The 25,784-nt window shown below is 40.3% G+C and overlaps 2 protein-coding genes and 1 long non-coding RNA gene across 6 annotated transcripts in view; 2 read left to right on the top strand and 1 right to left on the bottom strand.

Moving 5' to 3' along the window:
* The window catches only part of aox6 (aldehyde oxidase 6), a 13,954-nt gene extending 4,528 nt beyond the window's left edge, over nt 1-9,426 (top strand). Inside the window, exons 10-35 of the mRNA XM_051428292.1 lie at nt 145-237; nt 348-499; nt 721-814; nt 941-1,050; nt 1,283-1,467; nt 1,848-2,010; nt 2,104-2,187; nt 2,289-2,458; nt 2,566-2,692; nt 2,952-3,074; nt 3,247-3,343; nt 3,569-3,693; nt 3,908-4,041; nt 4,183-4,270; nt 4,620-4,706; nt 4,802-4,993; nt 5,087-5,314; nt 5,567-5,662; nt 5,956-6,084; nt 6,440-6,514; nt 6,601-6,653; nt 6,732-6,846; nt 6,949-7,014; nt 7,745-7,933; nt 8,345-8,512; nt 9,060-9,426. Of these exons, the coding sequence (XP_051284252.1) occupies nt 145-237; nt 348-499; nt 721-814; nt 941-1,050; nt 1,283-1,467; nt 1,848-2,010; nt 2,104-2,187; nt 2,289-2,458; nt 2,566-2,692; nt 2,952-3,074; nt 3,247-3,343; nt 3,569-3,693; nt 3,908-4,041; nt 4,183-4,270; nt 4,620-4,706; nt 4,802-4,993; nt 5,087-5,314; nt 5,567-5,662; nt 5,956-6,084; nt 6,440-6,514; nt 6,601-6,653; nt 6,732-6,846; nt 6,949-7,014; nt 7,745-7,933; nt 8,345-8,512; nt 9,060-9,110 (3,194 nt within the window). The 3' untranslated portion in view covers nt 9,111-9,426. The remainder of the gene's footprint in view (nt 1-144; nt 238-347; nt 500-720; nt 815-940; nt 1,051-1,282; nt 1,468-1,847; nt 2,011-2,103; nt 2,188-2,288; nt 2,459-2,565; nt 2,693-2,951; nt 3,075-3,246; nt 3,344-3,568; nt 3,694-3,907; nt 4,042-4,182; nt 4,271-4,619; nt 4,707-4,801; nt 4,994-5,086; nt 5,315-5,566; nt 5,663-5,955; nt 6,085-6,439; nt 6,515-6,600; nt 6,654-6,731; nt 6,847-6,948; nt 7,015-7,744; nt 7,934-8,344; nt 8,513-9,059) is intronic.
* aox5 (aldehyde oxidase 5) lies at nt 8,897-24,810 on the bottom strand. Of its 4 annotated transcripts, none has more exons than XM_051428287.1 (35): nt 24,747-24,810; nt 23,716-23,773; nt 23,057-23,153; nt 22,687-22,795; nt 22,479-22,605; nt 21,844-21,911; nt 21,616-21,714; nt 21,432-21,515; nt 21,180-21,324; nt 20,869-20,961; nt 19,771-19,922; nt 19,519-19,612; nt 18,913-19,022; nt 18,546-18,730; nt 18,303-18,465; nt 18,133-18,222; nt 17,046-17,215; nt 16,729-16,855; nt 16,192-16,314; nt 15,969-16,065; nt 15,751-15,875; nt 14,759-14,892; nt 14,559-14,646; nt 14,180-14,266; nt 13,495-13,686; nt 13,120-13,350; nt 12,606-12,701; nt 12,379-12,507; nt 11,876-11,950; nt 11,583-11,635; nt 11,279-11,393; nt 11,033-11,098; nt 10,686-10,874; nt 10,347-10,514; nt 8,897-9,546 (listed from the first exon to the last, which is right to left on the bottom strand). In XM_051428287.1, the coding sequence occupies exons 1-35, from the start codon at nt 24,789-24,791 to the stop codon at nt 9,496-9,498; spliced, it is 4,035 nt and encodes a 1,344-aa protein (XP_051284247.1). In that variant the 5' UTR covers nt 24,792-24,810; the 3' UTR covers nt 8,897-9,495. The 4 variants fall into 4 exon arrangements, with proteins under 4 accessions (XP_051284247.1, XP_051284248.1, XP_051284250.1 ...); XM_051428288.1 differs by having other exon boundaries at nt 21,432-21,512; XM_051428290.1 differs by having other exon boundaries at nt 21,616-21,711.
* LOC127378926 (uncharacterized) lies at nt 10,441-25,784 on the top strand. The gene is made up of 15 exons (XR_007888219.1): nt 10,441-10,549; nt 10,682-11,381; nt 11,889-11,968; nt 12,377-12,519; nt 12,663-12,808; nt 13,098-13,602; nt 14,778-14,971; nt 16,747-16,880; nt 17,056-17,227; nt 18,122-18,229; nt 18,321-19,004; nt 19,737-19,933; nt 22,486-22,651; nt 24,227-24,314; nt 24,766-25,784. It is a non-coding gene; the product is annotated as an uncharacterized LOC127378926 (long non-coding RNA).

Here is a 25,784-nt window from a genome sequence, read left to right as displayed (position 1 = left end):
TGCTCCATTTGAAGTGTTTGGCTGTTCTTAATAAGTGATGATGTAGGAAGGTTTTAGAAACCTTTTTTTTTTTAAATATTCTTTAATATTTTATTGTCATATTAAGATCAGTTTAACCAAACTCTGCTCTCTCTGCTATTGAAGGTCCAGATATAAAGTTCAAAGGCGTCCTGCATCCTCTGATAATATCTCCAACCAGAGTTATGGAGCTGTTTGAGGTCACCCAGACACCACAGGGTGGGTAACCTCCCTTTGTCGTTTATATTTTGATGTGATTTTGTTGCACAGGCAATAACTCTGGCTCCAATCTCACAGCTTTGACGGTTAACGTAGCGGCCTCTCTGCAGGTGTTTGGGTGGGAGCAGGCTGCAGTCTGTCCGAGGTTCGGTCGCTTTTGCAGAAGCTGGTTCCTCAGTTTCCAGAGGAGAAGACCGAACTGTTCAGAGCCCTGATCCAACAGCTGGGGAACCTGGGGAGCCAGCAGATCCGTAACGTCGCTGTAAGAAGAATATATATTCAGTCAGAAGTGAAATAAATCACATCAACTGCTTTTGGAAATTAATAATAGATTATATTTAACTTTTTTGTGACATTTTATTGTTAAATAGTTTTAAAATAACAGTCCATAGATTTACATGGGTTTAAATGAAATCCTACAAGTCAGATCAGGTGAATTTATATATCTGTATCATGTGTTCATTGTTTCTTTTACATATTTAGTCTCTTGGGGGAAACATCATGAGTGCATACCCAAACTCAGACCTGAACCCTGTTCTAGCTGCCGGGAACTGCAAACTGAGTGTCATTTCGACCGGTAATTAGAGAGTAATTGAGAAATTCTGTGACGCTGTTGAGATTGTAGGAAAAAGGCAGATTCTTGTCAGACATGTCTACTTTTCTTCACTCCTGATTAACAAGCAGTAATGTCTGAATCCACAAGGAGGAAGACGAGAGGTTCCACTGAATCCTGACTTCTTTGTAAGCTTTGGAAAAACCATCCTGAAGCCGGAGGAGATTGTTGTTTCTGTCTTCGTTCCCTTCTCCAGAAAGGTACAGATCATCTGAAAGTGCTCCTCCTTACAGTTTATTGTTGTGTGGTTGCACGCAGGTGAAAAGTAGCTCGCAGCACTCCCACTATACTCCCTTATAACAATTATATTTACAAGTATTCTTTCAAGTGGTCAGATAACCATCAATAATCCTTAAACTTGCGTGCTATTTGTTATTTATAACACTTACGTGGGTGAAGCCTTTTACGGATACATCGCTGTCCGTCCTGCAGGGGGAGTTTGTTCGAGCTTTCCGTCAGGCTCCGAGGAAGGAGAGCTCCTTCGCCACAGTGACGACCGCGATGAGAGTGTTTTTCTCAGAGGGATCCAGAGTGGTTCGAGATGTCAGTATTTACTACGGAGGAATGGGGCCAACCACCGTTAGCGCCACCAAAACCTGCGCAGCTCTCGTCACAAGGTCAGAGTCATGTTTATCTCACACTTTGGGCTAATTTAGTATATAAATAATTGATATTTTAGATGGATTTCCTTCTTTCCTCTGTCTCTTGCTTTAAAGGGATAGTTCAAGGTTTCTCTTCCTAGTTTCTGCACTTCTTCGCTTCCCTCCTTTCTTTCTTATTTCTCATCTCTGACCTTTCCATTTGGATTTATTATGTTTGTCCTACCTTTATTCGTATTTCCCTCCTTTTTCTCTTATCCTTCCCTCCATCCTTTGTTCTAAATACCCTCATCCGGATGTACTCTTCAGTCTTAAGCATGTTGATTTTCAGTAAAGCCAAAAATAAAAGAAACCGGACGTGACCCAAAAGCCCCTAAAAAATCCTGTGTTTCCTTCAGACCCTGGGACGATGAGACCCTCAGCCGAGCCTATGACGTCCTCTTGGATGAGTTGGTCCTCCCTCCTTCAGCTCCTGGAGGAAAGGTGGAGTTTCGTCGCTCTTTGACTCTCAGCTTCCTCTTCAAATTTAACCTGGAGGTCCTGCAGAAGCTCAGAGAAATGGTAGGACTGCAGTTTCTTGCCTGACAATGCAATGTAACTCAGTATTCTGCAAGATATTTGTACCTGAGACTTACAAAGAGTTTCTGTTTACAGAATGTGGTTACAGATGTGCTTCCTGAGAAGATGCAGATCCAGCCTTTACCCAGAGAGATCCAACCCAGCCTGCAGGAGTTCCAGGTCAGAAAATATCCCTCATTTAAAGCATTGAATAACCCTTTCCTTTCATTGACCCACACTTACAGTAAATAAACTCACTGCTTCCTCTTCTTCTTCTGCAGCATGTGTCAAAGGACCAGAGCGTCCAGGACCCAGTGGGGCGTCCCATCATGCATCGCTCTGCCATCAGCCAGGCCACAGGCGAGGCCGTGTACTGTGACGACATCCCCAGGACAGACGGGGAACTGTTCCTGGTTCTGGTCACCAGCTCTCGAGCGCATGCTAAAATCACGTAAGGAGATTGAAACAATTTCTGGATTTTTACAGCCAACGATGTCTGACACACTTTCCAATGTGAATCTGCACATCTTGTTTTAAACGTTTCTTTCATCCAACCAGAGGACTTGACGTGAGCGAGGCTCTGCGGCTTCCCGGTGTCGTCGATGTCATCACAGCCAAAGATATCCCTGGGAAGAAAGTCCGCACAATGTTTGGTTATCACGAGGAGCTGCTTGCTGAGAGCGAGGTTGAGTGTGTGCACACCTCTTTATCTTTTTGTTTTCATGGTGTGTTTGTGTATGTAGATGTACAAATATTACAGAAAATGTTAGTAGAAATAGAAAATATATATGAATAATATAAAGATATTTATTTTAGTATATGGAAACTATATTTCTGTTGCTGCTCATTCCAAGTCCTCCAAACTACATCCCCAATACAAGCTGCTGTGATTGTCTGGTTTCAGATCTCTCTCTATAATTGTCCCCCGTGTGGTCTGTCTGCAGGTGTCGTGCATCGGGCAGATGATATGTGCGGTGGTTGCAGATACGAGGGCACACGCCAAACGAGGAGCTGCGGCTGTGAAGATCAGCTATGAAGACCTGCCTGACCCGGTTTTTACCATCGAGGTCTGTGGAGTTTTTTGTTTTAGCCTGTTCAGTATCTGTGGATACTTTAGAATGTGAAATAAAGGTCTGTGTGTGGATGTACCCTTTAAATACACTCTCACTTCAACACTACACACTTCTTTCAAATAAAAGCTTACAGCACAAGTCCTGATCATGTTTCCCGCTGTGACAGGAAGCCACTGAGAAGTCCTCTTTCTTTGAGCCTCGGAGGGTGATCCGGAGAGGAAATGTGACTGAAGCCTTTGAAACTGTCGATCAGCTTTATGAAGGTCTGTTTCTGTTAGTAGAACATGCGTGTGCGAAAACATGTTGGTTACATTTTCTAAATAATTACAAGAAAGTGTTTGTATCATTATTTTTTCCAACAAAAGAGTTGGAAAAGCAATGACTTTTGCACTGCAGCTCTTATTGTGCTGTGACTCATCCCACATAAAACAGAACCGGGCTTTGGATTTGTTTTTACGTTTCACTGTGTTTATAATTCTTCTTCTCAGGAGAGATTCGAATGGGTGGCCAGGAGCATTTCTACATGGAAACCCAGAGCATGCTGGTTGTTCCTGTGGGTGAGGAGACCGAGTTCAAAGTTTACGTCTCCACTCAGTGGCCGACATCAACACAGGTACACAGATATTGTGATTCCCTCTTTAATATGTTCATAAGATTGTGCCATTTAAATGTCAGTCAGTCATTTATGAACAATTCTTTCATGAAGAGAGGCTGGTACGTACTATTTCAAACTGTATCAATGAACACATTGATACAGTTTTAATTTTAATGTGTAGATGGTAAGGTGGATTGTTGTTGTCTGCTTTGTCTCATTTTCCTGACTGCAGGATGCAATTGCGGAGACGTTGGACATCCCGTCCAACAGAGTCACCTGTCACGTCAAAAGGATGGGTGGAGCTTTCGGCGGGAAGGTCACTAAAACCGCGGTACTAGCCAGTATTACATCTGTGGCTGCGTGGAAGTAAGTCACAAAAACAGCAAACATGATCAGACTAAGAAGGAAGAAAAATTATCAGAGAAAACAGAAAACAAAACAAAAATTCAACAAAAGCTGGAAAGGATTTTTTTCTTTCTTATAATGTTTGTTAATTTTTCTGCTCAGGACCAATCGTGCAGTCCGCTGCGTCCTGGAGCGAGGCGAGGACATGTTGATCACAGGAGGTCGTCATCCCATCCTGGCAAAATACAAAGTACAGCTGCACACTCCTGCTTTCATTTCAGCAAGGGTCTCAACATAATCCAAATCCAACCCTCTCAAGGGGTCCCACAATAAATCTGACAGGTTACAAGATTATTCAAGGCATTAAAATACAATAAAACAAATAAGTTACCTCCACAACTATAAAAGTGAACAATCTGGGAATGAAATACTCTTTAACTCTGAAGGCCATACATATATACATCATAATGAGAACTATCCACTTCCTTACAAGTGGTTTTTGAACACATTTTTAACACTGCATTTTTATATGAGGTTATGATCCAATTAGTGTGTTGATTGATCGGTGAAGTGTGATAGCTGTTTGTTGTTTGTTTCAGGTGGGTTTCATGAACGATGGAAGGATCGTGGCTGCCGATATCGAGTACTACACCAATGCTGGCAACACTGTCGATGAATCTGTTCTGGTTGGTAAAAGCACTCTTTATATTTATGTTGTGTTTTTTAGGTGACATTTTGACAAGGAAAAAAAAACCAATTATTGATTTTCTTCTTCTTGCAGGTAGTAGAAAAGATTCTGCTTCACATGGACAACGCCTACAACATCCCCAACCTGCAGGGCCGTGCTGCCGCATGCAGGACCAACCTTCCCTCCAACACCGCCTTCAGAGGCTTCGGTGTGCCCCAGAGCATCATGGTCGTGGAGAACATGGTGAACGACGTGGCAGTGGTGCTGGGACGCCCTGCAGACCAGGTCATACTCCATCTTGTGGTGCTTGATGCTGTTAAAAAAATGACAAAAAATCCTCCCAGTATAACAAATTCCTGTTTTCAAATTCTTCATCAGATTCGTGAGATCAACATGTACAAGGGGCCGTCAGTCACCCACTACAAGTTTGAGTTCAGCCCAGAGAACATGCTGCGCTGCTGGGAGGAATGTAAAGTCAAGGCTGACTACAGCGCCCGCCGCAGAGCTGTCGACCAGTTCAACCAGCAGAACCGCTGGAAGAAGAGGGGGATGTCGATCATCCCCATTAAATATGGGATTGCATTTGCAGAGAGCTTCTTAAATCAGGTCTTTCTCAGCTTGTTTTGATAAAGTTATTGCAATACTTTCCCCACCTACCATGGTTTATATATCAGTATGCATGTTTGTAAGGATTATAGCACAAATGCAGCTTGAAAATCTTTTCAGACAAGATTACTTTAAGATAGTAAGGATGTTAATGTTATTCTGCTTATTTTATTTATTATTTAAGTCACTTGCTAGAAAAAAAGTGTAAATTTCCACAGAAACTTAACTGTGTGTTGTTGATCTATGTAACAGGCTGCAGCTCTGGTCCACATCTATAAAGACGGCTCTGTTCTGGTCACTCATGGCGGGACGGAGATGGGTCAGGGAATCCACACTAAAATGCAACAGGTACTGTGACAAAGCTGCAAGTGTCCACTGGCCTCCACGGTACACCACAGGCTCTTAAACCTACTTTATCTGTGAATTAAAGCTCTATTTATTACCCACTGTTGGTTATTTCACACGCTGCTAGTAATGTGAACATTTAATATATGTAGTGACAGATTTGACTTTTGTCTTTTTGAACATAACAATCTAACCTCTGAATTTATAAATGCAACTATATATTTGTGAGGTGTTTTTCATGGGGTTTGATGATGGGAACAAAAATGTAGAACATTGTCGGTATTATTTCCTGTTAGGTGGCGAGTCGGGAGCTTCGTATCCCGCCCTCTAAGATCTACATCAGTGAAACCAGCACGAACACTGTTCCAAACACCTGCCCCTCTGCTGCCTCCTTCGGTACTGATGCAAACGGCATGGCAGTCAAGGTAAACTCCTGCCCCTGCAGTCTTTACTGATTAAAGGACCAGTGTGTTGGATTTGGTGGCATCTAGTGATGGAGGAGGAGAAACTACAGTAGTTAGTGTTTGGTTTTTCCATTCTGAGCTACTGTAGAAACATTGTGGGTTAAAAGGGGAGGCCTCTCTGGAAGAGGACCCACTCCCTTTGTGCATAAAAACAACAAAAAACATACCTATTAATATTATATTCCCTTCCTTCAAATAGATCCTCCTAAATGTTACACTATGGACCTTTAAGCTATTCTGTATTCTTTCTGTATTTCAAGCCTAAAGGACTAAAAAGACTTTCAAAAGTATCAGTTTCGTTTTTCCTTTCACTCAGAATGCCTGCCAGACTCTGTACCAGCGACTGGAGCCAGTCAGGCAGAAGGACCCCAAGGGATCATGGGAGAGTTGGGTACGGTATGATAAGAAAGGAAGACATATATTCTCTGTGATCGCTGCGATTTTTTTTTGCAAGAATTTTATTTATTTTGTCCTCAGGTCAATGCAGCGTTTTTTGAGAAAATCAGTTTATCGGCTACTGGATTCTACAGGTACGACAGAAATCTATCTGGTCTGATTTAATGCATTTATTTATCAAGTGACCGTAAGAGCCAGCTGTGTGTCCACAGAGGTCCAGACCTTTACATGGACTGGGACAAGATGGAGGGGCAGCCTTACGCTTACTTCACGTTCGGAGCGTGTTGCTGTGAGGTGGAGCTGGACTGCCTCACGGGAGACTACAGGGTCAGGACTGAACCATCACAGCCATTTTTCACCTTAACTCTAAGACTGATTGTGACAAAGCAACATTTTCACTTTTCTTGTTATTGTTGTGGTTTCTTGTAGACGGTGAGGACGGACATTGTGGTCGACATTGGTAGAAGTGTGAACCCCTCAGTGGACATCGGCCAGGTGAGTCTGGTCTGTTCTGGTCGACTATAAAGGCAGGAAAAGAAGAAACACTTTCTTTTACAGATACTTAATAATGGAAAGGAACATATGTGCAACTGTAGCACGTTAGGAAGCTTATTTTATACTGATTATAGAGAAAATGGGGACGATTAGCAAGCTTTGTGTTTAGTTGTGAAGACAAACAATACAATTAATTTAATATTCTAATCTTTTCTAACAAATATATTAACATTTACATTGTTTTCAAATGTATATCTGTCAGTTGATAGGATTTTACAGTACTCTCTCATTTATAATCGGAGCTGGAAGTTATTGACGGGTATAGGTTAAATCTGATACAATTTCGACAAAAAGCTATCTTTAAATTGATTAATTTAAAAAAATATAATATTGTGACACAGATACATACTAATCATCAAATCAAGAATTTCTTATATATTTGCAGACATATATGCCAGTTGACCAATTTAGCGTCAGTCCTTTAGCTAAGACATCATGAGACCCGTTAAAATAAAGCCAATCCAGAAGGAATTTGATGGTTGGAAATGTTCCTGTATGTTTTCTTTGCATGCTTCTGGTTTTGTATTCAGAAATGAGCAGAATATGTGGTTTTATTGAGGAAGTTTGTCAATTTCCTCTCTTTTCTTTCCTCTTTCTAACATATTTTCTTCCTCCTTTCCCTTCATCTATTTGTCTATCCACTATTCTCTCCCTTCCTCCCTCCTCTCAGATTGAAGGAGCGTTCATGCAGGGTTTGGGTCTCTACACTCTGGAGGAGTTGAAGTTTTCCCCCTCTGGGCTCCTGTACACTCGAGGTCCGTCTCAGTATAAGATCCCCGCCGTCTGCGACGTTCCGCTTCGCTTCAACGTTTATCTGCTGTCAGACTCCCACAACCCCCACGCCATCTACTCCTCCAAGGTGAGAGGTCACGGTGCACATATGTACACCTGTGTGTTACTGAATATCTTTGTTTATTCTTTCTTTCTTTCTGTCCATGTTTGTTTTTCTTTTTCCTTTCTTTCTACAACGCAAACAAGAGAAACTTTTATTTTTCAAACTTATCAGGTGTCCCAAGATCAGCTGTGGCCTGGTTTTGCCTTTTTAAATGTTATATTGGGAGTTACATAAACATAAATACAGCAGCAAACAACTATTTGCAAATATAGTTTTGGTGACAGGAACAGCCAAACCATAAACTATTCAGTAGTCCATTCATACAGAGAAGTTGTCTGAAGATGAACTGTTTAAAACATCATTGGTTGTATTTTAAAAGACTTTACATCAGCCTGTGTAACAAGTAACGTTCCTGACGATCCTCCGGCTCTGCAGGGTATTGGAGAACCCGTCCTCTTCCTGGGCAGTTCGGTGTTCTTCGCCATTAAAGACGCTGTGGCTGCAGCTCGCGCAGAGTCCGGTTTAGTCGGCCCGTTTTCCCTGGACAGCCCCGCGACACCGGAGAGGGCCTGTCTGGCTTGTGCCTCCCTGTTCACTCAGAAGGTAAAAATGCTGAAATACTGATGTTCTTACTCAGTAAATGCAGGGATAAAAATTCGTCAAGTGTTTGTATTGTTTCGTAATTATTGACTGGCTGTATATTTTTAACATGTTCCCTTTGTCAAGGTGTCAAACTCCTCTGAAACAGCATTTAGACCTTTTAGAAAAGTGAAGTCAAACTAAAGTGACGAGATTTTGGGAGTTTCTAAGCTGACAGCAGAAACCTCTGGGTGCAACCTTTAAGATAAATGATAATGAAGATGCCCACGTTTCTGCAGCTGCGGCCAGACAAGAGCATCCTGTCTGATGTTTAATAAAAGGTCAATATTAATAATCAGGTTAACTGTAAAATGTTACATAAAGAGGAAGCTACTGCACAAGAATGTATTACCTTTTAATCTTTCTTTATTGTTTTGTTTGTGGGAATAAAACAAAATAAACAGGCAATTGATAATGTAAAGGAATTAAACCCTTTTTGAGATGAGGTAAGAAATTGTCCATTACACCATAAATTAATTTATTTCTGTTCATGTTTTTGTTTTGTTTCCAGATTCCAGCCAGCAAACCAGGATCTTACAAACCGTGGGCCTTAAACATCTGAATCTGTTTTTATTTGATCAAACTAAACTAAACTGTGAACTAAATGTAACTAACAATGATTATTATCATACACTTACTTTACTCTCTAAACTCTCTTTACATGTTAATTTTAAACAAACAAATTAAGCTTTTTTTCATAACTCATGTATTCTCATTTCTAACAGTGTATAATGTGAAATTAATACCTTATGACCACTTCAATTTACATTTATTTGTTGTGCTTGTGCCTTTATCCTACAATATCACTATTTGAATAAAAGAAGAAGAAATGATTTAACCGTTATTGAAGACAACAAATAAACCCATTGTACATCCAATAGCAGTAAACATAATGAAGAGTGGTTTGTAAACTAACGCAGATTTGTCTTCTTGTGGGCCGAGGCTGATCACACGTCGAGGCACCACGGGGCCATGGCCCCGTCCGTCGGAGGTGAAGCCTGGAAGAGCGACAGGAAGTGCTGTTAATCAGGTGTTTGACAGGAGGAGGTTAGGAGATGCAAGTAAGAAGAGAGCTCTGGTTGGGATATTGTGATGGTAATGTTACTGGAGGAAGCTAACAGTATTTTGTTAAAATCTTTCTGGCTGTTTTGGAGCATCTAGAAACAAATGCACCTTATCAGACTATTTCCATCTCATAAATGAAGACATACAAAATCATATGTCCACAGCTAGACCTTCACTAGCTTTTTCAGCTGTGTTGCTTGCATTGTTGGTCGATATGTAAACAGTATCAACCAGAGGTGGGACCAAGTCATTGTTGTGCAAGCCAAGTCAAGTCTCAAGTTGGAAACGTTGAATTTAAAATCTTAATTAAATTTAATTCCATTTTACCAAGAGAACGCATTAAATGGAATTATCTATTAATTATAATTATTATATTCTTCATGGTTCTGTCCTGTAACTTTGATTAGATTCTGTCAGATTGGTTCAAACAAAGTCAATCTGGGGAATTAAGTGTTAACTTGCTGAGAATAAACAGCGAAATGAAGGGAAATCACTTTAATCTTGGGCCTTGGAGGAAGGTATCAAGTATTTTTAAGTCAAAAGGTTCAAGTTAAAGAGAAGTCATAAGTCACTGGCGTCCAAGTCAAGTTGCAAGTCTTTTTTGATTTTGGCAAGTCTGCTTGATGCATATTTAAGAATGTAGAAAACTCTTGCACACTGTCAGCAACAATTGTGTTGCTTCTTCAATAAATTTAGTTTTTAGTCTCAGCAACATGGGCCGCAGGTCTCGTACCATTTTAGTGAACTCGTCCTGACAGGCCATGCGGATCTTCTCGGCTGTTGCAGGGGAGCTCAGAGGGAAAGCGTCCCCCAGTCCTCTCTCTGTGCGTGCTGCTGCGATGGCCGCCTTGATGGCAAAGAAAATGGTGGAGCCGAAGAAAACCGGAGGCTCGCCAATACCCTGGAACAACAGGACAGTCAACAGTGCGTCCTCAGGTGTCAGAGAGCCAAATTCAAGACTTTTAAAGACCTTTTTAATGTTACCTGGAATTTGATTTAGTAGAGGTTCATCAATCAAACAAAAAATAACCTATAAAACTATATAATCTGTAAACAATTATCTGTTAGGTACCTTGGACAGGTAGATGGCGTGGGGGTTTTCAGCATTAGCGAGCAGGTGAACATTGAGCTCAGCTGGGACGTCGCAGAGTGCCGGGACCTTATACTGAGACGGCCCTCTTGTCATCAGGACTCCGTCTGGGGAGAACTGCAGCTCCTCGATGGTGTACAGGCCGACGCCCTGGACGAAACCTCCCTCCACCTGATAAACATCACACACACATATATTTAATCAGTAAACATGTTGATGGAGTTCTGTTTGATCTAGGGTTGAAGCTTTGGGTTACCTCAAACTCATTAAGTCTCCCCCTGCAAAATAGTCCCTATCAAAAGAACTAAAAGGTGGTGTTGCACATGTACCTGTCCAATGTCCAAAGCAGGATTGATGCTTTTCCCGACATCCATCACAATGTCTGTCCTGATGTTCTGCAACAAACAAAACACACAGTTACAAGATGTCTTATCCTAGTTATTATCCCATAATATCCTAGTTATCCTTTGGAAGAGGCAGCTTTAAAGGACATGGAGATGAACTACAGCGGCAGTACACTCACTGACTTTGGATGTTATATGTTTTTTAGGGATTTTAAAGAGTGAAAAAAAAACCTTGTGATCCCCAGTGAGACAATCGATCTCCACTTCAGAGCAGCAAGCACCGAAGGTGAAGTAGTAGTACGCTTGACCTTCACCTTTCTCCCAGTCAACATCGGTGGGTGGACCCCTGCAGCACACAGTCAGTCACAGCCATTTATATGGACAGTAATAGTTTGATATTAGTGATTAACTATTAGTGAAGAGTTGTAACTTTAAAGCAACAAAATATGAAACAAATAGACACATAGAACAGTTAGAGGACAACACAGCCTTAAATGATATTGACAAAGCTGATCTTAATGAATCATTCACATACATAAAGAATCCAGTTGCAGATAAGCTGGTCTTCTGGAAGAAAGCTTCATTAACCTGAGGGAGGGAAATGAGGAAAATCAGTGTCAGCTTTCACTTGCAGGAGTTATAAAAGGCAGGAACAAAAGTCTAATTGCCTTTTTTAAAGATACTGAAACATCTTAAAGATTATTACTGTACCAAACTTGCGCAATAGCAATAGTTAATTACTTAAATTAATTAGTGCAAGACAAGTTTTGCAAAGCATTTTCCAGAAAGAATCTAACAGAACATTTTCAGCATCAGTTATAGTATTACCCATTGCTTCCAGGTGTTTTGGGGATTCTTCTCCATCAGTGGTTGCAGGCGCCTCATCAGCTTCTCACAAGCATCCTGCGCGAGACAATACAGGTGTGTTTAAAGTCCCCGCTCCACTCAAAAATCAGTTTCTTCTTGTTCCTACAGCTGGATGTTTGATCTTCACTGTGCAGAATGATGTCTGTGCAGAGTTTGACACTAGAGAGATGTTTTCACATTCGTCTGCTGAAAGTTTCCCTCCACTGGCCGTATTTGACCCAATAACAACATAAAAAATTGCCTCCTACAATGAGTAACAATAAGAGTTTGTTGTTTTTTTAAGTTTTTAAGTACTAACCTAAACAATAATAACTATTTGTGCTGGGAAAAGTAAAACAAAATCTGTCAACACATTATTTATTTCAGCACTGGAGGATATAGCTGTCTAAGATACACATAAAACCTGTGATTCCTTCTCTGAATCTTAATTTGGTGTCATTTTATCTGACAAAAAAAAAGCAGACCTTGACTGCCATGCCCACGGCGTCCGTGCCAAAGGAGGCAGCTGATGGTGCTGCGTTGGGGACGTTTCCTGTACAGGTCTCCTTGGTGAAGATGGAAGACACGGGGACCTTGAGGACACGGCTAGCTATCTGGAACATGAGGTAAGAAAGCACGCAAACTAATTAGATTCATTTAAAGGCCTACTTTTATCAGCAACCAGAGGAACAGTGGGAACCATAAATCTGACCTGTATAGCCTTAGTGTTGATGCCCTGGCCCATCTCTGTCCCTCCGTGTGTTACCAGCACGGAGCCATCTTTGTAGATGTTCACCAACGCTGCACCCTGGACGAGACAAATGACCAGCATGTTCCTTAGATTAAGGTGAATTAAAAAGACATCTGGACAGAGGGCTCGTCTTCTTCTACCTCTGAGTTTAAAGGGCTATCCAGGTCTGTAAAACTACTCCTGTCAACATGTCTTCAGTGTCAGTTATCAGTCTGCACACGTCAATCAATGACAGGGATGCATTGTTTATACTTTAAAGGACAGTCCAGTTTTAGTCCAGTCTCATCAACAAAAACAAAACACACATTTTGGTCATAGTTTTTATTATCAAAGATCCATCAGCTTGTCAACATCTCATCTTAGTCATTATAGTCTGCTTTGTTTTATGCTTTACACAAAACTTAAGCTTAACAACTGTTGGAAAAAGTGGAATTACGTCAAAACTCTCCACAGGTATAAAGAAAAGAGTCCCCACCTGATTACAGAAACCTTTGGAGAAGCCGACGCCAAACTTCTGTGGCACTGCGCTGATGCCTCTCTTCTTCCAGCGGTTGGAGGAGTTGAACAGCTGGACGGCTCGAAGTCTGTCCTGGTAGTTAGCCCTTTCCAGACACTCATCCCAGCAGCGCACCATGTCGGTGGGGTTGAAGGGCTGCTTGTGGTGGGTGTAGCTCTGCTCCTCCCTGTACATATTGATGTCTCTAACCTGGGGACGAAGCAGCACGGCAACAAGTTTGAGGAAACTAACATGGAAGCTCTCTAAAACCACATAAACAGACATCGGATATTTCTCTCCTCAAGACCCCTTTAGAAAACAGAAACCCTGCGCCTCCTCCTGGTGACCTCAGACCTTTTCAGCTGGTAGGCCACAGCGAACAGCGACTTCATGCAGGACACTCTCCATCACCATCAGACCCTGGGGCCCGCCAAAGCCGCGGAAGGCCGTGTAGGAGGGCAGGTAGGTTTTACACACCACTCCCCGACCTCGCAGGTTGGGGATCTTGTAGCCGTTGTCCATGTGGAGGACAGCTTTGTCCATGATCTGAAAAGTGCATCAGCGAGAGAGTGTGATTGCGAAGTTAAATATAATGTACAAGTTGCAGTTTAACCCTTTTTTATCACAGAGCCTTAACTGAATTTGAGGTCAGGGTACAAAAAGATTTATAGAAGCATAAGACAACATAAAAAACACAAATAGATAAAACAGATAAATATACTGGTTTAATTCATCTTAGTACATCAGATAAAAATGGATAATTTTGTAGAATTTTATTAAAAAACTTTTGATAAATGACTGAGACAATGAAGGGGGACCTGCTGTACAATATACCAGAGAAAAGACTAAAATGTTTCCTTTCAAATGTATGATACCGGACCTTTAATATTTTATACATGGCATTTTTTTATTTTCTAATCATTTAGCAGACATTTAAGGTTTCTGGCAGACTGTACCAGCTAATATAAACACGTTTAACATTATTTACTGAAGGCTGTAACATTTACAGTAATGCAAACAAATGTTTCTGTTCACTTACAAACGCTGACTCGTCCAGTGTGGATCCTCCATTGCTGTAGTAAGTGATGTCTGCTGCTACTATGGTGCCATCGTTGTTGTATCCAACCTGGAGGTGGACAACAGAGGAGGTCATTGTTAGTGTACACAGCATGTTCTTAACTTATACAGTCTAAATGTCAATGGATCTCCTGTCATCTCAAACTTCACTACAGCTAAGATCCATTTGAAATTGTCATTATTTTTCTTAAAATAGAGCAAAATTCTTCCAACAGGGTGACATAGCTTGTAAATAAGGCCCATAACCTCACTACAGCCAAGAATATTCAGTAAAAATAAAACAAAAAGGTGACGTTGATTTTGGAGATGATTGGTTTTACAGTTTTAAATATGAATCATACCTTGTACTTTCCGAGAAACGGGTGTCTGCCGCTGGTGATCAGCATGTCGTCTCCTCGCTCCAGACAGCAGCGTACAGCCCTACCAGTTCTTACACAGAAAACCATATTTCACAAATTACTGATACTTCCAGAAAATCATGTTATCGTTGTTCGTTTTTCAGTGTAATGAGATCAGGATTTCTGAATGTGACTCTTCTTACTTGTGTGCTGCGACCGCAGTGATAGCAGAGAGAGAAGCGATCTTCATGACTTTGCCTCCGAACCCTCCGCCCAGCCTCTTCACATGGCAGGTGATCTTGTTGGAGTCGACGCCCAGAGCCATGCCGACCAGCTCCTGGTACCCGGAGACAAAACCAGTCGGTAAAACACTTCAACCAAAGTCAAACTGAAGATCCTTCCTTTGCTACAAACAGGTTGGCTTTGGTTTTACTGTCGCAGTGGTGGAAGAAGTACTCAGATCTTACATATACTATATACTAAAACGATCAAAGTAAAAGTCCTCATTATGTAGAATGTTATATTAGTATGTGTATTATTATATTGAGATCATCATGTTAAAGAGTACAATATTTCCCTCTCAAATGCAGCGAGTATAGGAATAAAGTAATAAAGTAATGTAAATGTATCTCAACGTTGATTATAGACATTACATATTTCACAAATACAAATATATACAAAAATATAATAATTGCAATAGAAAAAACACAGATATCCAAAATAAATAAACATTTAAAAAAGATAGAAACCTAAACCGTAAACTATTAATACCATAGAACACAAACCAGATGTTGAGTCTTAACTGTGCAGATTTAAAGGACTACACCTGAGTTCTTGCTTATTTCAGTCTAGAGCTGAAATTATTAGTCAGTATATTGATTTCTTGATTTGTTAATTGACAGAAAATAATCAGCAATTATTTAGAAAAATTATAAATTATTTGTGTTTTCTTCTTAAAAACTTTTGTTGGTTCCAGATTCCAGAAATGTGAGAATTTGGTCGATGCATTTCCTCAACACTTCCTGCTGCTTTCGTCTTTGTTTGATAAGTTTCAGGTCTAATATAAGAACAGAGGCCAAAGAAAACTCGGAAATCCACCTAAAAACTTGTGGTACGCTTTGGCAAACGGTCTGTAATGTACAATGTGAATTAAACAGTATTGAAGTAAACACATTAAAACCACTAGTTCTCCGACCTGAGTGAAGGCAGCGTGTTGAGTAGCCACAAACAAATCCATCTCTTCATGTTCTCCTTTGGGAACAGCGATCACTCCCTGAGTCTCCATGTAGAAATGCTCCTGACCGCCCATATAGATCTCATCTGCAGACATATTCAATTATTAAGACACCAGAAGACATTTGTTTTTTTATATATATATATAGTCTGTAGGATGTTATGCATTCAGTGGTTTACCCTCCAGAATGTGTTCAGCAGTCTTTAAGGCTTCGTCCACATCACCCCTCTCCACTTTCCTCTTGGGTTCAAAGTAAGACTCGTGCCTTATGGCATCCTGGAGGATAAGACAAGACAAACAAATGTTCACAAACACAATAATTAACACCCTGGGAAAGTGATTTTTGCCCAGAGCCCTTGTTAACGCCTGAGCGGTTTAGAGCTGAGGGTTAGTTTAAGGTACCTCTATAGTGAAGAAGACAGGCTGGAGGTCGTGGTAGGTGACGTGGACCTCCTTAGCTGCTCTCCTGGCCTGTTCCCTGCTCTCTGCCACCACTGCACCGATGATCTGACCAACACAAACCACCTGCACACACACACACACACACACACACACACACACACACACACACACACACACACACACACACACACACACACACCGGACAGCAAAGAATGACATGTAGATGACTTGGTGTCGTCGGCCGGAAATCCCACCCTGGGATCTTTGTGTAATTCAAAATGTACATGATCATCTTTTGCGATCAACTCAAATTTAAGTATTTAGTCTATAAAATGTTTGGAAAACTTCTTCAATTAGCTTGTATTGTCCGACTCGCAGTTCAAAACTCAAATATATGTAGTGATACAAAATAGAAAAAGACTTCAAATCCTCACATTTGAGAAGCTGAAACCAGAAGTCCAGTCTCTGTTCCCTCTGTTGTTTTAAATCTTTTCTTTCTGCATGTGGATGTAATATCTAACCAGGTGTTTAACGTACCTCTTCTTCTGCAAACAGTTCCTCTGGGTTATTGAACCAGAGTCTGCAGTTCGCCCCAGGAACATCTCCAGCAGAGACAAACGTGACCATCCCAGGCATCTTCAGGGCCTCTGACGGGTCGATGTTGCTGGTTAATGAAAAGAGAAACTGAGGTAAAGGATTTTTATCTGATGGAGAGGAATGAACTATAGCCTAATGAGTGATTTAAAGCCACTGTTTGCCTCAGGGCTGGTGTACTTTAATATGGCCACCAGGGGGTGTTATATCACCTTTAATTGGGGCAGTAAAGCTTTGACTTACAGGAGAATTCTACCTACATTATTTTAGCATGGGCTCTGGTGCTCGTCACCATGAAGATGAAGAGCTCTCCCTGGACCAGCGGCAGGTCGTCGTAGTACTTTGCTTCACCTGTGGCTTGCTGGAAAGCAGACTGATGCATGCTGGGACGACCCACCAGGTCAGCAGAGGGCTGGGCCTCTGATACGAGCTGTGGACGAAGGTGAAAAACCGGTCAAACAGCTGAGTTGTATAATCAGATAAATGATACAAAAAACAGAAGTGTTGCATGGAGCTAATGTGGCACAAAGGAGCTTTTGTTAGAGAACCGGCTCAGTGAAAGTGTAAAAATAGATTTGTACCTATTTGTTTGTTCGATCGTTCTGCCTCAAAGTCAAATCTATGTTGAGATGATGATAGCAGTGCTGAATTATGTGTAGTTTAAAATTGACAATATGACTAACAACATGATTAACCAGCCAGACGTGTTCTAAAAAGAGGTTAAAACAATGATATATCCCCCCTATTCAGGAACAATGGATAGAGATAGTAGAGAAAGTCAACATAATGGAAAAATTTACAAATCATTTTACATTAAAATAAGCGCAGATGGAAGAAAAGTGGGACATTATTTAGGACTCAAAACAGCGATAAAAACTACAGAAAGTGACCTGAATTAGTTGATGAGACTGTGAGAATGGATCTCCCAAACAAAAGCTCCTGTTTGTGGTTAGTTTTGTCTATTTACATGTTCATTTGTTGATTTTAAAGAGTTTTTAAAAGTTTAGAAATGTTAACTAGATGAAAAAAAGACATATTTCATCTCAAATTCTCTTAATTCCCCCCTTTTTTTTATTAGAATGGAAAGCCAAATCACTAAACACTTATTGATAATGTTTCTGTATCAAACTGGCATTTAAGGCTTCAATGGACAGAGCAGATTATTATGGCCAAATTAGATATTGGACCACGGTTCCTTGGCGTGTAGCTATTTAAAAATTTAAGTGATTCGATAAGAAAATCCCCCAAACAATTCAGAGCACAGGTTTATTTAGCTGAACGTGTCCTCCTGAAGAAACCTCCAGCTGTCTTATAGCACTTTGTCATCTCTGCACAGTGTGTGCCGACCTGGAAGGACTGTTGACCCTGTGGCACTTCGTTCTTGAAGGGCTTGAGTGCGCTGAGATACTCCAGAGGAAAATCAGCGTCTGAAACCCCCTACAAGGTGAATGAACAGTTACTATGAATTCAAATGTTTAGACGTCCCAAAGCGTGCTCATTATTCGCAGTTTGCCCACCCGCTCTCTCATCTCCAGGACGACTTGCATGTAGAACTTGAAGAAGAAGCTGATGGCGAGGGTCTTGCGGAACTCTGCCCTGCCTCCGTGGATTGACGGAGAAACGTCCACGTCTTCCTTCAGGAGGCGGCAGCCTTCAGAGAGAAGATCCTCCCCCCACGATCTGGAGAACGTCACAGTTACAGTCTGTTACAGCCCTGAACAATCATATTTACTGAAGGTAATGAGTCTTTGGTGCTGTACCGGCTGACGAGCTGCTGGCACGTCAGTTTGGGTTTGACCAGAGTCGGTCCAACTCCACCGTAGTAGATACTGAGGGACTCCACGACGTCGGTTCCCTCCTTAATGGCCACTTTCATCCCAGCGTTAAGAAAGGAGAAGGCGAACTCTCGCCTCTGGGCCTGTCGATAGGCCGCCACAAACTCCCACTGAGGACCAAACAAAGCCACATACACGTCAGGGAATTAGGCTCAGGTGTTTATGGTAGGGATGTACCGAATTGACCTCATTACAAATTCAGTCTTTTAATTTCTTGTCAGTTATTGTCGTTTGTACTGTTCTTGTTGTATTTGGCTCCGAATATGAGCATCAGTGTTTGAGAATGTCTCACAGGTTTGGTGTAGGGGATGTCGATGGACAGCAGGACTTCTTCGGGCCTGAGGACTGTTTTTCCAAAGTCAGCGAAGAGTTTTTCATCCAAGGGTATGCTCCTCATCCCATCTGAGGACAGACACAGAAAAACAACATTACAAATATTTTCTGCCTCTGTTTGAGGACACACAGACAGAAAGTCAAACAGATCCTGTGAGCGACAATATAAGGAGCCAGAGGAACCTGATTTATTCACTTTCAGGAAAAAGTGAAAGTTAGAGCAGTAATGATAAAATTCTTATAAAAAATATCTCATAAACGTTACCTACTGCAGCTTTAATGTGCCTTTTAACCTGCTCAGAGTGTCAGGTGGTTGGTGTTACGATGACCTACATTAGGCATACAAATCATACTGAAATCATCTCAGATTATCTAAATTTATGAGGGCTTAGTGTCGTGTCCCACATAGCAATCTGGCGCATGAGTAAAAGTTGAAACACATCCAAACAGACTTCCTCGTTCCTTCTCCTAGTTCTGCACAATTCACTGAGTTTAAAACAGAACACTGCAGAAGAAGAATATTAATACATGGCATCCCATTGTAGATATTTATAAGCCAAGTTACCTTTAGATATGACGTGCAGAGTGCAGTCCAGAGCAGCCAAAACACTGCTGAGGTCGTATTTGGGGTTGGCACTGAGGATATTCCCACCAACAGTCTGCAAAGACATTTTTAGATTATACATATTCTTCTACGTCCGCCTCACATGGCTGGACCTTATTTTAATGTTTGATACGATAAGTTCTCTATCAGCATGTTGTGACGTTGTTTTGTTTGTGCAGCAGGGTGGCCTTGCTTGTCAAATAATGAACCTACCGCCATGTTGCGAATCTGTTTCCCTGCCAGACACCGAAGAGTCTGCAGCAGCGCCCGGTATCCTCTGGTTTTCTCCTCCTCCGTCTCCACCACGACCTTCTCCACCTCCTTCTGCAGCGTGCTGAGGCTGCAGGCGGCTCCGACTGTCAGACCTGGACGACAGGTGAGAACATTCAACATTCAACATTTATTAAGCAATTATTTCTTACTTTATTTGTGCCATGTCATATTTTGTAAATTATTCTGCTTCTTGCTTCAACAACAACCTTTAGTAAAATAGTCCCTGTCAGTGTTTTACTATTATATCTAATGTTTTTGGATGAATATTACTCTTAATTAAAATCCCTGTTGGATTTTACTGCTGTAGATGTTTAAAGTTGGGCTAATTTTAAACTACTTTATACAGTGTTGAGTAGTTTAATTTACAGCAATGCATCATATCGCTGTCCTGTGAGAACCACGCTTCTCTAAAAAGTTTCATTCGCTCAGAGAAACAGCCCTGTTGTCAGCTTTGTTACAACACATTTTCAAGCTAACCCAGCTTTTTTAAATGGTTAATTTATCTTAGGAAGTAGGAGAATCCATAAAGGAACACCTTATACTTCAGTTTATCAGAAACATTCACATTCAGAATCATCAAATTTGGAGATTTTCACTGGACAGCAAGGGCATGAAAACTAAAGCTGTCAGACAAATGTAGTGGAGTATAAGTATAAAGCTGCATAAAATGGAAATACTCAAGTACCTTGAATTTATACTTAACTACAGTACTTGAGTTGAATGCAGATGCAAACATGTGCATCTGTTCTCCATGTGTCAAATGCATTGATCCTATGGTGAGGTTTAAAGGATAATGAGTTAGGTGTCCCAACACTGGTTATATGATCCAGATGCTTACATGTAAGTCAATAGTATCATGAAGGTACATGATGATACGTGACTTTGTTGGTCATTTTAAATACAGAAGGTGATTTGAGAAGTTTTTATAAAAGTAGGTGGCGAAAATGAATGGTAACAGAAACACTGTGAAGAGAGCGCAATGCTTCAGTAATCGCAGGAATTTGGGTTTGATGGTCAGAGCTGAGAGGGCAAACCAACCAGTCTCCCCCCATGTCACAGCTTTTAGCTCAGAAATCCTTCCAGCGTAGATCACCAGAGGATGATAGACTCCTTTCAGAAGCATCTTCGGTCCTGGTCAAAAAACATGATAATGACCGATCAAAATTAGAACCCTTAACATTCAGTCAGCTCACACAAAAAACACAAAGCAAATCACAGTCATCCTCCGTCAATGTCCGTTGAACGATCAACAGCAGTCTTTTGAAGTTCTGTGGATGCTTTGGTGTATTTTTCATCTAAAATGTGTCAGCATCATGGCTGATTATTGCTGTTAAAGTCAGTGTCTGTACCGATAGTTGTGTTTCCAACAATCAGTGGAGCCGAAGGATGTTCAGCCTTGAGCTCCAAGAGGTGTGACAGCTTAAACGGAGCAACCAAATTCACTCTTTCCCCTTGGAAATAAAGAGCATCTCCACTGACTTTCTTCTCCATAATCTACAAAAGAAAGAAAACCCATTAACATAATAGTTCTCTGGCATTTTTCCCAGGAGGTAGTGCAGGAGGTGGCAAATGAGTTTTTTAGGTCAATTAAAAAGAATCACCATCAGCTCTGGAGGGAAGATAAGATCTTGAGAAGGATCCAGAGGTAAAAAACAATCCATTGGGAAGAGTTCCTGAGAGATCTGCTAGAGGACAAACACAAGACACATTCAATATATCATCAAGTGTACACTCAGCACAGGGAAGCATCCTAATAGTCGACATTAATATGATGTTTTGACTTACATCACTTTCCTTGCTGTTGTTGGTTTTGCTGCCCTTTGCTCCGTTTTCCAAACAGCATTCCCCACCAGCTCTTCCGTTTTGGCAGCAGCCGGATGACTGCTGAAAACATTAATTTCACAAACACTAGCGCAAATGTTGCAATAGCTATTTTTTTTCTGCTGTGATCAGAGTGTGTAAATATGAATTTAATGGGGAATCAGGGCTGTAACAGGTTTGCTCAACCCCTACCTCACTTTCACAAAAAGTCTTAAATCCGTCAATGATGGGTCTGTAGCCTGTGCAGCGACAAAGGTTCCCTAGAAAATAAAAACAAAAGGTCGTCAGTTAATGCAAATGAGCTGAACGCCGCCATGAAAAGCAACAAGATGTGCAGTTTTAGAGCTTTGTATCTGCCTATTTAAATGTTATGTAAGTATAATTCATTGTTATTTATATGGGGTTACTTTAAAAGACGCTGGATGCAAAAACAAAATAAATATTAGATTAAAAAAAGGTCTTTGTGACTAGAATCCTAGATACCTTAAAACTTCTATTAATAGGGTTTAACAGGCTTTTATTTGCTTCAATCACTGAACTCAACCTGCCTGTATCTGGGACAGGCTTTTAATTCCTTCTGCACAAAACCAGTATGAATATTACTTGTATTAAAATTAGGCTATTAAATCAATTATCAATTATGATTCATTCATTTCAATCTAATCAATCTAATAATGTGTATTATCATTTGACAAAAGTTTAAACATTTATATTTGTGTAGGCGGTTTAAGCAGCTTAGAACTCACTCAAGAGGGCGACCTGGTGGGTTTTAAGAGGTTTTATACATCCATCTGTTAGTAGTCAGTCAATCAATCTTGGCTTTTTACCTCCCAGAGCTTCCCTGATGTCCTCCATGGTGGGCTGGGGCTTGTTCCTCAGCAGAGTGTACATGGACATCACCATCCCTGGAGTGCAGAAGCCACACTGGGAGCCGTGAGCCTTCGCTATCCGCTCCTGAAAGACACAGCGGCTGATAGATGACACCCATTCTGGACAGTCGGTAAGAAAACGCGGTACATTAGAGAGACTCGGTACCTGAACAGGATGGAGTTTGGTCTTTGTGCTGCCGATGCCCTCAACCGTCACCACAGCGGCTCCGTGCAGGGTGACGATAGGCTGCAGGCAGGCGATGACAGTATAGTGTCTGTACGGTTCAAAAGTCATGACTAGAACAACCCAATTAGATTTTTGTTTAAACCCCAAAACTACATAATTTTTACTATTAGAAACAAATAAAAAGGTGTGGTTTACAGCCAGCTTTACTGAAATGTTTCAAATAAAAATAAAAAGCAGATAACACTTTAATCAAAACTGAAGACACTAAGCTTTTGACTTTATTTTGGGGACTCCCCTCTCAAACCAAGGACCGTCACAGTTATGTCGTTACAAAGGTGCAAAAGGATACACAACTGTCCTCTGGTTGCGGTCATATGTGGACACCATGACAGTGCAGGCTCCGCATCCTCCACCTCCACAGCCGTACTTAGTGCCAGTCAGACCAACTGGTCCACAGGAGAGGACACACTGGTCATTATACGCAATTCATGCAGGTCAAACCCATACTACTTTCTCAGATGCTTTATATTATATTATATAAATCTCATGAACAGTTGTATTTTTTGATTACCGGCAGACTAGGTCAGGGGTCGGCAACCTTTACTATCAAAAGAGCCATAATCTGTCTGGAGCTGCAAAACATATTTAAGCTTTACTACATATATAAGCCATATATATATATATATATATATATATATATATAGTGTTAGATATTGTAGTTTAATAAGTATTTCTAATATTTAACATCGTGTGCGCACCTTGAGCAACTGCAACAAACAAATTTCCCCCCAGGGATCAATAAAGGATTTCTGATTCTGATTCTGATTAATGCCAACTCTCCCCCACCATAGATTAGGCGTACTGGGAAGCCGGCAGTGTTGTTGTTGTCTCTATTTTCTTTACTTGGAGACTAAAGAGTCACATGCAGCTCCAGATTTAAATAAAATGTATGTATGTAAAATCATATTTTTTTATAAGTTGTTTTAGATTTTATTTAATACAACCAACCTTTTCTCCTCAGAAAACTGAGCAGCACCTCTTCTGGATCTGCATTTTTCTCAACAACCTGGAGTGAAAAGAGAGAAGAGAAACAAACAAAAACAATAAAGGAAAGAATAATAATCCGATCAAAAAATTTATAAAAAAGCGAAGTGATGAACTTGAACAACCAATGTACAACCAAAAGAAAAGAAAAGAAAACTTCATAGATATAATTAAAGAATCTCTTTGTGAGCATCAGCCCTCCATCAGCTGACTTCATACGTACACATCATACAGATAATTGTGTGTGACCGGTCACAGGTGGCACTGCAGTCTGCTGACTCTCACAAGTCTCAGGACAAGAACAGGAAATAAAGGGCTTTGAATCAATGATATTTTATGAAATCATAGAATACTTAACATGAATCAATTAATAGATGATGAAGCTTTTAGATGGGCAAAATTATTTTCTTTTTAAAAACAAAACATAGGCACGGACCACGCCGATCTCTCTAACCCCCCTCTGCTTCTCCATTAGAGTACCAGGGAGTGACGGATGGGCCCGCTGGAGCTCGCTGGAGGCTGGATGAAGGATTTGGGAGAGGCTCTGGGGGGCAGGGCTGGAGGTACTATTCACTTCATTCAGAAAAACATGGCAGAATATTTTTTATAATGTAAAAGTATCTCATAATTATGAGATACTAAGTTGTTAAGAGTTCAATATGCTACCGTAATTTAGTTATTCCCTTAAATGTAATTTCTTGGGGGGGAGATTTCACTGTGAAAATACACAAATTGACCGTGTATCTGTTGTATTTTCCATTATATTTAGGCAAACTTGAAGCTCTCTCTGCTATTTTCACTTATTCTTAATGTTATTTAAGCTTATAATGTTATTCTACTTTAAGATAATTACCATATCTCCAAAAAAAAACCCACTTTCAGCTGAAGTCATTCAACTTGTTTTCTAACAGATGTTTTGTTCCAGGAACTACTTTGTATTTAATGTATTTTAATGTTACATTTTAACATAAAAAAAGGTTGATAAATGCTCTCACCTTTTTCCCGTTGACGAAGAAGATCAGCTCACTTGGTGAAGACATGCTGAGGAGAGTAAATCGTCCGAAGCTGCAGGTCAGAATGAAACTTCAGCTTTAGGTTCGGCAGTTCTTAAAGTACTGATCACATGACTTCTTGTCACATTTTACTTAAGCTGACAAATCAATCAGTTCCAGGCCTCATTAATAAGGCCCGGACCCCCCACTGTCACTCACTCTTATGTGCATTACATTAATGCACTCCTGTCTTCTGTACAGTTTTCCTATCTTTTCTTATCTTTCTTATCTTTATTTATCTATATATTTTTTTAAAGTACTTTATTCTTGTGTGATTTTTGTGTGATTTATATATTTATTTGTTTTATTTTTTGTGTGATTGTATGTTTTAAGCAACGTGATTCAGGATTCAAGATTCAAGAAGCTTTATTTAACCCGAGGGAAATTGCTGTTTCAATACAAAGGTGGTAAAGTACTACAGGGTTAAAGTAAAATTAAAATAAAATAAAATAAATAAAACAAAAATTAAATCTGATTAAATTAAATTAAATTAAATTAAATTAAATGCTAACATAAAATAAATCAAACAATTAACTAAATGCAACAAAATGCAAGCACTTACAGGTAACATAAGTAGAAAAGAAGAAAACAAGTAACTAAATGTGACAAAGTGCAACAAAAATTGCAGTTAAACGTAGATACAGTATATACAACATACAACATACAACAAATTGAAATAAAATAAGTACAACTAAATTAAGTGAGCGATTGTTTAAAGTGATAACAGTCATAAAGTGATAAAATTGCACCGAGACAAATTCCTCGTATGTGTAAAAACCTACCTGGCAATAAATCTCATTCTGATTCTGATTCATTATATTTATCTTTATTTATCTATATTTATTCTCTATACAGTTCTCTACATTTATCTTATTTGATTTTATTTTCCGTGAATTGTACTTTTATTCTTATCTCTACTTTCTATATTTAGCCAAGAGTTTATTGTTTACTGTTTATTGTTTACTTTCTATATTTAGCCAA

The sequence above is a fragment of the Dicentrarchus labrax genome, unplaced genomic scaffold (assembly GCF_905237075.1).
Source record: "Dicentrarchus labrax unplaced genomic scaffold, dlabrax2021, whole genome shotgun sequence".
NCBI lineage: Eukaryota > Metazoa > Chordata > Actinopteri > Moronidae > Dicentrarchus > Dicentrarchus labrax.
This window is presented reverse-complemented; position numbering and strand designations above follow the sequence as displayed.